Source organism: Hyla sarda, chromosome 2, assembly GCF_029499605.1.
Source record: "Hyla sarda isolate aHylSar1 chromosome 2, aHylSar1.hap1, whole genome shotgun sequence".
Classification (NCBI taxonomy): domain Eukaryota; kingdom Metazoa; phylum Chordata; class Amphibia; order Anura; family Hylidae; genus Hyla; species Hyla sarda.
In genome coordinates, this window is record NC_079190.1 from 12,235,707 (window position 1) to 12,248,281 (window position 12,575).

Below are 12,575 nucleotides of genomic sequence, written 5' to 3' on the forward strand. Positions count from 1 at the left end.
GCTCTGTGCTCTTCACAGATGAAAGCAGGTTCACACTGAGCACATGTGATAGATGTGACAGAGTCTGGAGATGCCGTGGAGAACGTTCTGCTGCCTGCAACATCCTCTAGCATGAGCGGTTTGGCGGTGGGTCAGTAATGATGTGGGGTGGCATTTCTTTGGGGGCTGCACAGCCCTCCATGTGCTTGCCAGAGGTAGCCTGACTGCCATTAGGTACCGAGATGAGACCCCCCAGACCCCTTGTGAGACCATATGCTGGTGCGGTTGGCCCTGGGTTCCTCCTAATGCAGGACAATGCTAGACCTCATGTGGCTGGAGTGTGTCAGCAGTTCCTGCAAGAAGATGGCATCGATGCTATGGACTGGCCCGCCCATTCCCCAGACCTGAATCCGATTGAGCACATCTGGGACGTTTCGCTCCATCCACCACAGACTGTCCAGGAGTTGGAAGATGCTTTAGTCCAGGTCTGGGAGGACATCCCTCAGGAGACCATCCTCCCCCTCATCAGGAGCATGCCCAGGCGTTGTAGGGAGGTCATACGGGCACGTGGAGGCCACACACACTACTGAGCCTCATTGGGACTTGTTTTAAGGACATTACATAAAGTAGGATCAGCCTGTAGTGGGGTTTTCCACTGTGATTTTGAGTGTGACTCCATATCCAGACCTCCATGGGTTCATACATTTGATTTCCATTGATAATTTTTGTGTGATTTTGTTGTCAGCGCATTCAACTATGTAAAGATGAAAGTATTTCATACGATTAGTTCACTCATTCAGTTATCTTAGTGTTCCATTAATTCTTTTGAGCAGTGTAGATAGTTCGCTCCAGTAGGTACACAGGTCCCTTCATGTGGTTTCCCCCATTATAGAGGTGCCCGAAATAGGTAGATCGTTTTCTACTGTAGGTGGTTACTCCGTGTACGCTGTAGCAGTCCCCCATAAGTAAGGGTTACTCCCAGTAGGTAGGGCCCACTGTAGATAGTAGCCCCCTGTAAATAGGTTTTAGGAAGTAATAGAAGGCACCTTTAGGTAGTAGTAGCAGCATCCGACTTCAGGTAGTAGAAGTAGAAGCCCCCCCCCCCCCTTTAGGTAGTGGTAGTAGCATTCCTTCTTCAGATAGTAGCAGCAGCAGTCCCCTTAAAGTAGTACTCCGATTAAAAAATGTATACCTTCCAAATGTTCCCCATGGCTGTACCTCTCTGCGCATGTACTTATTTCTTAAATTGGTCCAGCCATTCTCCCACTGCGGGGCCCTGTATTTTCTGCCACTTCCTGGTTGTGGTGGTGAGGAGGACGACGTAAAAATCATCATTCCCCATGTTGCAATGCTACAATTTCCTGTCCCTCCGTGCCTCCCTCCTCCTCAACCCCTCCTCTCTCTCCTGCTCTCTCTTACCTAATAATTTTAATAAAAACGCAAAAAAATCCTATTGACATCCACTGTTTGTAATCTGTTTACAAGCAGCAAGAACAGAACCTAATTGGGGAAAAATAAAACGGGGACACATGGGGCAGCGTTGTCAAAATAATAAAATACAAAAACTGTAGGAGTTGGAAAACAGCTGGAGGCACACAAACTAAGGCCCCTTTTACACTACCATTGGTCACCTGTAAAAACTCCCGTCATGAACTCCTGTCTGAAAGTCCCTAAAATGGCCGTCAAAAATCCCATTCATGTCAATGGGATTCTTTGACCATCCTTCAGCACTAGTTATGTCCCGTCGTGACTAACGGCCATTATTTTTGATGGCACAAAAGACGGTGCATCCACTAATTTTTGTGCCGTCAAAAATAATGGTGGAATAACGGACGCTGAAATTTTAACATTGAAGTCTATGGGTGCCGGATGTTCACAATTGACATCTGTTAGTGCCCGTTATGAGCCGTTATTTGTACTGCGCATGCTCAGAACATGGAAATAAAATAACAGGCATAAAATAATTGACTATAACGGTGCATGACGGATGAAATAACGGGTGATAACGGATGGAACATGTTAGTTATTTAGACAGAATCCCTGTTAAAATAACGGACATTGGTCATCCGCTATCATCCGTTATCATCCGTTATCATCCGTTACGTTCAGTTATTTTGTCTATTTTTTCATGACCTCTTTTTTTTTTTAAATCAACTGGTTGCAGAAAGTTAAACAGATTTGTAAATGACTTCTGTAAAAAAAAAAAAAAAATTAACCCTTACAGTACTTTTTAGCAGCTGTATGCTACAGAGGAAATTCTTTTCTATTTGAATTTCTTTTTTGTCTTGTCCACAGTGCTCTCTGCTGACACCTGATGCCCATATCAGGAAGTGTCCAGAGCAGAAGAAAATCCCCTTAGCAAACCTATGCTGCTCTGGACAGTTCCTGACACGGACATCAGGTGTCAGCAGAGAGCACTGTAGACAAGACAAAAAAGAAATTCAAATAGAAAAGAATTTCCTCTGTATCATACAGCTGCTAAAAAGTACTGTAAGGGTAAATATTTTTTTTTATAGAAGTCATTTACAGTATCTGTTTAACTTTCTGGCACCAGTTGAATAAAAATAAAAAAATAATAAAAATGTTTTCCACCGAAGTACCACTTTAAGGACCACTACCTTATATGGGCACTGTCAGACACAAAAACTCTTCATATGTTGTAAAGCATGTATAACCAATAGGTTTTGCAATTGCTTTCATTAGAAAATTTTCAGTATTTCATAGTGAAAAAGCCAGTCAAACAACTGCCCCCCCCTGCCTGCTTGGACACATCCTAGTCCTGCTGTGTCCATGCATCTTCACCTATGTCATGGACACACTTCCCTGATTGACAGCTGTGAGCGCAGTGCTCAGAGCTGGAGGAAAACTCCTCCCACTGTCAGCTTGGGTCCAACTACTGTCAGTGAGGACAAGCTGGGAGTTGTAGTTTTGCTAATGCTAAGGGAGATGTGAGCAGACAGCATACTGAGGGAGGGGGCGGAGACCTGCACAGTGAGGCCACGCCCCCTCCCTTTGAGAGGAAATCAGACTAGTGAGCTAAATTAAAAGTGTAATAAAAAAATAATAAAGGTGCTAGACACATTAAATTAGATGTACATGGTCAGGATTAGGTACTGAGTGATATATTTAAAAAAAATGTTTTTTGGTTGGATCTGACGGGTAGGCTTTAAGGAAACTGCTGCTGTTACTACCTAAAGGGGAATTCTGCTATTACTATTACAATAGCAGAAGCCCCCTTTAGGTAGTAACAACAAGCAGTCCTCTTTAGGTAGTATTAAAAGCACCAGCCCCCTTTAGGTACCCCCCCCCCCCATAGGTAGGTAGGGAGATAGGCAGGTAGTCCCCCCTTTACTTCTATATTAGCTAAGTAGGTTTCTTTATAAAAATAAAACAACAAAATAAAACTCACCTTCCCACCGCGCTCACGCAGAATCATTCCATCTGGGTCCAGGCCGCACGTACCGTATGTCATGGCACCGGCGGCACCATGATGTTACGAGCAGACCTCTCCCGATGTGCAGGTACTGGAATGAGTGGCAGGGGGGTGAGCTGATAGCTCTTAGCTCCACCACTCTTCAGCCGCTGCACACAAGGTCCTGACACTAAAGTCAGGACCTTGTGTGCTAGTGTGAGGGAGTGGCCGCCTGGTGGCCTCATACGGCCAGCCCCTGGCGGCCCTCTGGGCAGCCGGCCTACTGGGAGTTTTCCCGATAGCCTGGTAGGCCAGTCCGGCCCTGGTCATGTGACTTGAACTGCCAGTGTCCTCAGGCCTCTGCAGGCTTCAGTAGAGTTACCACCAAGACCGTTATTTGGGTGCGGGGTGCTTCTTTTTAAGCAGGCTTCCAAAAATAAGACTGAGCATCATCTTTGCGTGCCCCACCCTCATGACACATCGTTTTTTTGTTCCAGCTGGATTGTTTACAGCCATTGGGCCTCATTGATCAAAACCGTCCAAAAAATTAATTGACTTTGTTGCCCGTTGCCCATAGCAACCAATCAGAGCACAGCTTTCATCTCTTTAAAGGAAATCTCTCACCAGTGTCACCTGCACGGGAGAACAGCAGCGGTGACGTCAGTAAGCTCCACCCATTCCCGGAGCGAAGCTAATGAAGAGATTACAGGAGATCCCCGCCACGGAACGGGACAAGGTAAGTACCATTGTCACCAGTGTCAGCTGCACTACCTGTCGGTACTGACAGGTTAGTGCAGGTGACGACACTGGTGACAGTTTTCCTTTAAATGTTCTGGCAAAATAAAAGTTTTATTGTGATTGGTTGCTATGGGCAGCAATTGTTTTTACAGTTTTTATTTTCGGCTATGTTCACATAGTATAAAATGAGTTGTTGTATTTATATATATATATATATATATATATATATATATATATATACTTTTTTTTCTATAAAATGAGTTTAAAAATGCTGTATTTTGGTACATTTTTGTTTATTGTTACAAAGTGTATTGAAAAACAGTCAGTGCACACATTGGGGTGAATTTACCATTAGTGCAGATAGGTTTTTATGCAGTGCAGCACAAGTGTGTGGTGTTTCCAAGCGGCTGCACAAAATTCATCCCTGCCATGGAGCAGTGCTGAGCTTGTCTGTGTCCCGGCTGCAGTCTGAGATTTAGGACTCCAGCATGAGTCTGAAATCTATAAAAAAAAAAAAAAGGCTTGCGGCCAGGACTGGTAGGGAGACCCCTAGTGGTATTTTTTTCAGTGGAATATTAAATAGAAAGAAGCATATTTTTTAATAACATGCTATTGGAAAGTTATTCTGCATACATTAATCTATAATATATCAAACCCTTTGAAGGGGTACTCCAGGTAAAAAATAATTATATATAAATAACAAAAAGCTCTAAAGCCACCATACTTCCTGTAAATGATCCTGTCTGACACGCATGGCTCCTGTGGCCCTGGTCTTCTCTGGCTGCTTGATATTCTTCATATCCCACCCTCCAGCTCTGAGCAGCAGGGAGAAGTTCAGTGTGTGATTGGCTGAGGCTGCACACACCTCCCAATTCTCAGTACTAAAGAGAGAATGAGTCATCAGTGCAGGACAGAGAATACATGGTCTGTGTCTCTCAGGAGGGTGGGGGCTGCTTTCAAAGAGGGACTTGGACAGAGCCAGAGAGGATGGCTAAATGATGTATTTTCCTCACTCCCTGCATGCAAGTGACAACTGAAAGAGGGAGAACCGCTCTATATAGCTGTTGAATGATACTTAGACAACGGGATCACAGGTGTGTGGGAGGGGAGGGAAAAGGTAAAGGCTCACCCTGCCAGGTTGTGTGCACTCCCACACAACCAGGATATGCATTTGATAAGATGATCCCGGTCTGCAGCCTTCCAAAAAACAGTAAGGAGATGTATGGCAAACTTCAAGAAGGATAGGAATTCCGGCGCTGACCAAGGAGGAGACAATGGAGCCAGGTGTGTAATGAACAGATTTAGTCCAATGTAACGCGTTTCACCGTGCTTGCGCGGTTTCATCAGGCCTGATGAAACCGCGCAAGCGCGGTGAAACGCGTTGCATTGGGCTAAATCTGTTCGTTACACACCTGGCTCCATTGCCTCCTCCTTGGTCAGCGCTGGAATTCCTATCCTTCTTGAAGTTTGCCATACATCTCCAAACTTCTAAATATGACGCTGAACATGTGCACTCAACTTTGGTCGACCATGGCAGGGCCTGTTCTGAGTGTCACCTGTCCTGTGAAAGTGCTGTATGGTCTTGCCCACCGTGCTGCAGCTCAGTTTCAGGGTCTTGACAATCTTCTTATACCCTAGGCCATCTTTATGTAGAGCAACAATTGTTTTTTTTAAATTCTCACAAAGATTGTTGCTATGAGGTGCTATTTGAACGTCCAGTGACCAGTATTAGAGAGTGTGAGAACGATAACACCAAATTCAGGACACCTGCTCCCCATTCACACCTGAGACCTTGTAACACTAAGTCACATGACATCCAGGAGGGAAAATGGTTAATTGGGTCCAATTTGGACATTTCCATTTAAGGGTGTAGTCACTTTTGTTGCCAAGGTTTAGACCTTAAAGGGGTACTCCGGCCCTGGACATCTTATCCCCTATTCAAAGGATAGGGGATAAGATGTCTGATCCCTGCTGCCAGACTCCCTGTGATCTCTGGGCTCCACCATTTCTGTTCAGAACGCTTAGTTTGAGCCTCCTGTGGTTGTGACATCACACCATACTCCCTCCATTCATGTTCAATGGGGGGGGGGGGGGGGGGTTGGTAGCAACTTTGGCTGCTTGTCACACTTCCTTCCATAGACAGAAATGGAGGGAGCGTGGCGTGAAGTCACAACCACAACCACCGAACTTAGCGTTCTGAACAAAAATATTCAGAACACCGAGGTGCGGCTCGGAGATAGCAAGGGGTCCCAGCGGTCAGACCCCCTAAGATCAAACCTCTTATCCCCTTTTCTTTGGATAGAGGATAAGATGTCCAGGACCCCTTTAATGGCTGTGTTGAGTTATTTTGAGGGGACACAATATTAAACACTGTTATACAGGCTCAGCCAAAGTGGAGAGGTTATGCAATTTGCCTAACTCCCATTGACTTGAGAGTTGCACAAATGGCATAGCTCCAATAGCTACGCTGATTACGTCACTTCGGACAACCCCTTTAACTCCTTATAATCGATGGGCCAAGTTCTCTGTGCCCGGCCCAGTGAGTAGACCAACTAAACCTGTGGCTATATAGCTATGTGTTTCCAACTCTGGAGCGGAACTTGCGCCACAAACTTGCTCACCTTGTGGTTGAAAGCCAGTATAAAGCAGGGACTCCTGTCCTTTTGACAGGTTCCCCTATTTTTACAGAGTAAACAAGAGGTACGCTTTGCATCCCTGTCTACTGTGTGGAGGTTAGTCGAAATGTTATGCACCTTCCCATCACTCCTAACACTTCATGGCCCTGCCGACCAAAATCATGGATTGTAGGGCTCGATCTGAACCAACCGTTGAATCAGAAACAAATTTGATGGTCGTTTATAGTATAACCTCTAAAAACAAAACCCAAGACATCAGTCCCACAAATAATTAGGATGTCGTCGATATACCAACCATACCAAGCCACAGAAGATGAAAAAGATTTCTAGTAATCCATGAGGGATCCAGTGATCAGATCATCAATCGAACATTTTTCTAGTTGACTGATCCATTTTATTAAATTCTTATATGAATCCATATCTTTTTTTATTTATTTGCCTTCTACGGCAAGAATACAGATCTTTAATAAGGACCCATATCTCCTCTCAAAGATAATAACGTCTATAATATTAAATTTGAAACTTTTTGTATTTATATTATATTGAATATTTCAGGGATTGAACCATCTATTGTCATCCTGGTGTTCGGCTTGGTGTTCGCCTTGGCTTTATGTGGCGTTGGTGTCTCTTACCTCATCAGGTAAATATTTATCCTTTTTGTAATATTTATATTGTTCCGTCGAACCTAAAAAAGAAAACAAAGCAAATAACCTAGCTAAAAAAATGTCCTGCCGTTTTGTGCTTACAGCTCCAATGCAGGCCTTTATGTCTCCATGGTTACAGTGGGATGAGCCTGCAGTCATGAGTTACTCTACTCCTTTCTTTTAAGGGCTACTCCCATGGCCCGGCCTTCTGAACATCCGGCTCAGAAGGTCTGGAAGAGCGGCCGCGATGTCATGGCCAGGGCCCCTCCCATAGACATCAATGGAGGTGGCATGGCGTGACGGTACGAGGGGGCCAGGCCATGACGTTGCGGCCGCTGCTCCAAGCCTTCTGAACCGGATGTTCAGAAGGCCGGGTCACGGGAGTAGCCTTTTAATCTACAAAGAATAGAAGAAAAGGAGGCAGTACATAAATAGGATCAGACTACACAGGGTTTGTTTGTAGTCTGTAACCATGGAGACACAAAGGTGTACAGAGATTTGTATTCAAGATTATTCACATTCATCTAGATTAGATATTTTAAAGGGGTACTCCGGTAGAAAACTTTTTTTTTTTTTTTTTTTTTTAAATCAACTGGTGCCAGAAAGTTAAACAGATTTGTAAATTACTTCTATGAAAAAAATCTTAATCCTTCCAGTACTTATTAGCTGCTGAATACTACAGAGGAAATTCTTTTCTTTTTGGAACACAGAGCTCTCTGCTGACATCATGACCACAGTGCTCTCTGCTGACACCTCTGTCCATTTTAAGAACTGTCCAGAGTAGGAGAAAATCCCCATAGAAAACATATGCTGCTCTGGACAGTTCCGAAAATGGACAGTGATGTCAGCAGAGAGCACTGTGCTCGTGATGTCAGCAGAGAGCACTGTATTCCAAAAAGAAAATAATTTCCTCTGTAGCATACAGCTGCTAATAAGTACTAGAAGGGTTAAGATTTTTTAATAGAAGTAATTTACAAATCTGTTAAACTTTCTGGCACCAGTTGATTTAAAAAAAAAAAAAAAAAAAGTTTTCCACCCGAGTACCCCTTTAATGATAGGTTCTACATGTCCTTATATTCTCTCTATGTTGTTTCTTCTCTGAGAGGACCACACTGTGGAACACCATTTTTTTTTTTTACTGCATTTTTTTGGGTGGTTCGCTCAGAGAGGATTCACTATGTTTACTGGGGGGCAATTCTTTCTGATAACACCGAGGGCCATCTGACTCTTGATCATTGGGCCTGTGTAATTCTGCTACATTCATGACAGCTCTGTAAATCCATCTCTTACACACGATTTAGCCCCTTTGACACTCATAGGTCCAGCTGGGCCGGTGGCTCATCTGTGATTGACGACACAATGAAATAATCTGTGGGGTTGAATCTGGAATCATTGTTTTACTTGTTCCAAATCCTCAAAACATGAAAATCTAATGGACTGTTTTTTTTTTTTTTTCAAGATTAAAGGGGTACTCCTGCCCTAATACATCTTATCCCCTATGCAAAGGATAGGGGATAAGATGTATGATCACAGGGAATCTGCTGCTGGGGACCCCCACAATCTGTCATTGCGCACCCACCTTTGGGAGCTCTCCGCAGCGCCGGAGGCTCCATGTGTGTAGCGTGATGACCACGGGGCCGAAGTATCGTGATGTCACAACTCCGCCCCCATGTGATGTCACGACCTCGCCCCCTCAGTGCTAGTCTATGGGAGGGGGCGTGACGGCCAGTGTACCCCGGGTGTGGGTTTTGGGGGATATAGCAATGGTAATACACAGGATTTAATGTCAGTATCTATAAGACATTGTACAGTGTCACTGATCCCATAACATTACAGGCACAGCCTCCTGCAGATACAGCTGGTGAAGGGGCCCAACAGAATCCTATTGTCTCTGGACGACCTGACCTTTATCAACCCCAAGCTGAGTATAAAGGTGAGATGGGGGCAGCCATCTTCTTATCATTCTTCTCATCTTCTTCCCTTTTCCTGATTAGTTCTTCTTCTCCATCATCTGATTCCTAACTTTACTTTTCTTCTTCTTCTTCATCATCATTTTTTAATTCTTATTCATGATCCTTATCTTTCTTCTTCTCCATCTTCATTCTCTGTCCTTCTTACATCTTTTTTTTTAAATTTATCCTCTTTGTACTTCTCGTCCTCCCTTCCTTTTTACTTTTTTCTTTTTCGTCTTTTCTCCCCATCTCTCATTCTCTTCCTCCTCGTCTTTTTCTTCTCCTTTTTTTCCTCCTTCTCCTCTTCCTTCTTTTCCTCCTTCTTTTCTTACTCCATTTCCTCCTTCTTTTTCTCATCTTCCTCTTCTTTCTTCTCCTCCTCTTCCTCCCCATCACTTCCTCCTCCTTTTCCTTTATTTCCTCTCATCTCTTCCTCCTTCTTATCTTCAGCTTCTTTTTCTCCTCTTTCTCCTCATTTCCCCCCTTTCTTTACCTGCACCATCTCATCTACTTTTCCCTCCTTTTCCTTTATTTACTCCTCCTCTTCCTTCTCTTTCCCCATCTCTTCCTCCTTCTTTCACCATCCTTCTCTTTTTCCTCCTCCTCCTCTCCTTTTTATTTCCACCTTTACAATTGTATATAGATTGTTACTTAATGGATACAACGTTTCAGACAGATACTCTACTTCTGCGTATTATAATGTGTGGTGTCCTGGAGTGGAACACCCTTGTCTACTTGCCCTGTCAGGTGGATGTCACTATATGGTGCCCGCTTCTGCCACTCCAGCTCCATGTCTAAATGTTTTATGCCATGAAAAATGCCGGTATTGTGTTTCTCACTTTCTACTGTCATTGTACCTTTCATGTCTTGTAAAAAGTTAAAGGGGTTATCCAGGAAAAAACTTTTTTATATATATCAACTGGCTCCAGAAAGTTAAACAGATTTGTAAATTACTTCTATTAAAAAATCTTAATCCTTTCGTACTTATGAGCTGCTGAAGTTGAGTTGTTCTTTTCTGCTCTCTGATGACATGTGTCTCATGGAACCGCCCAGTTTAGAAACAAATCCCCATAGCAAACCTCTTCTACTCTCGAGTTCTCGAGACAAGCAGAGATGTCGGTAGAGAGCACTGTTGCCAGACAGAAAACAGCAACTCAACTTCAGCAGCTGATAATTATTGAAAGGATTAAGATTTTTTAATAGAAGTAATATACAAACCTGTTTAATTTTCTGGAGCCAGTTGATATTAAAAAAAAAGTTTTTTTCCTGGAATACCCCTTTAATGTTATTTCTTTGTGAGGATGGGTAAGAAACAACATGAGCAGTCCAGCCAATCAGGGCCCTCCTGCCCTGCCTCCACCTGGGTCTGACCAGACAGGGAGGAGTTTAGTCCAGTCAGTTGAGGGTTTAGTGTGAAAAAGGAGAGAGATAAGTAATCTTCTGTGTGACCTGTCCCTCCCCTCATGGGGACAGGCCCAAGAGCGACTACTCTCTTCACACAGATCCCACCAACCAGGTCATCAGTCCAGTCTTGTCAAGCTTTGGGGACAATAGAAGTGTCTGACAGGCCCCATAGCACCCAAAGGATAGAGGTGTGAAAATCCTTAGGCCGCACCTGTCCATTATAGTCCACACTGGCGGTAAGCACCAAAATAGGAATTCCTATTGTGAAGCAGCACAAGTCAGTGTTAGTCGGCTCCCAAAGACAAGTCTAGTCAAGTCAGAGTTGGTCAACAAGTCCCAGCAAGCCCTTGAATGCAACTGTGACTTCTTGCCTCTGCAATTGTTCCAAGCAAAGTTGCACGTGGTTTCCCTAACCTGGCACTTGAGGAATCATTTTCCTGGTGGTTTACCTTGGAGTGTGGTGGGTGTCCTGGCGTCACGAACATTCTCTAATAGCCACATCATTCACAAGTCTACACTATACGCCAGTCATAATTTACCATAAATATATTAATATTCTGAATACTCAGTAACAATTCTATGAATCCCTTAAATAAAAGCGTCTTGTGTAGAGCCTTTTCCAGACTGAAGAGATTATGAGGCTGTCATATGTCCATCCGCATTAGGCCGGAATTATGTCTGTATTTGTATCATAAGCCCTGAGACATGGATTAAATCCTAATGGATCCTAAAGGAGACTTGTGTAATAATAATAATATTAATATGTTCATGGAAAGGGCTCATAACTGTGCATTTCTTCTGTCTTCACTGTGGACGCTTTAGGGGTGTATTCACATGTACAGTATCTGCGCAGATTTGAAGCTGCAGATTTCAATGTAGACTAAATGATTGAACACAGCTTCAAAGCCGTAGCATTAAATATGCGCCAGATCCTGCACGTGTGAATAGACCCTTATGGTGGGGGTCACACGTAGTACATCCGCAGCTTATTTCCCGCTGCGGATGCGCCGATGACTGTTCCCCAAAGTGAGCCCCCTGCTGGGCCCATGTGTCCTGCGGATGCACTACTACTATTTAAGGGGTACTCCACTGGCTAGCATTTGGAACATTTAGTTCCGAATGCTGTGTGCGCACTGCATGGGTTGGACACGCCCCCTCAAAGCAAGTCTATGGGAGGGGGCGTGGCGGCTGCCACGCCCCCCTCCCATAGACTTGCATTGAGGGGGCATGGCCAGATGGCACAAGGGGGCGTAGCCGACACCTGCAAAGCGTACACAGCGTTGGCAACTAAATGTTCCGAACACTGGCCAGTGGAGTACTCCCTTAAGTGGAGTTTTTGTATTCTTAGTGATACAGATGCTTTCTATTTGCCCTACAAGGACATATGGTTATCACAGAATCTGCATAAATATGTCATGTGACTTACCGCCATGTAATTTTACATTTGACCTGGACCTGGACTCACATTTCCCTTTATTCCTATCCATAGAAGCTGAATATTGATAACTTAAGTGACACCAAAAGTGTTTCTGACTGCAAAAGCCTGAAATCTATCACTCGCTCGCTGTCTGTCAACTACGAGAACTCCAACGTGGCCGTGTATGAGGTGAGGTGCTGAAATCAATGTACGCTCCGCCCCCTAAAGGTGAAATAAAGAATATACACAGAAGTCACATAACCAAACAAAAACTCACAATGGACCCCATCTCCAAACATAGAGCTCCACCAATACCTCCAAACATAGAGCTCCACCAACACCTCCAAGCATAGACCTCCACCAACACCTCCAAACATAGAGCTCCACCAACAC

General features: G+C 44.1%; 1 protein-coding gene across 1 annotated transcript in view; it reads left to right on the top strand.

Annotated features, from left to right (window-relative positions):
* LOC130358232 (retinal guanylyl cyclase 2-like) overlaps positions 1-12,575 on the top strand; it is a 95,904-nt gene that overhangs the window by 24,467 nt on the left and 58,862 nt on the right. The window contains exons 4-6 of the mRNA XM_056561165.1: positions 7,321-7,405; positions 9,246-9,342; positions 12,255-12,371. Coding sequence (XP_056417140.1) covers positions 7,321-7,405; positions 9,246-9,342; positions 12,255-12,371 — 299 coding nt within the window. The remainder of the gene's footprint in view (positions 1-7,320; positions 7,406-9,245; positions 9,343-12,254; positions 12,372-12,575) is intronic.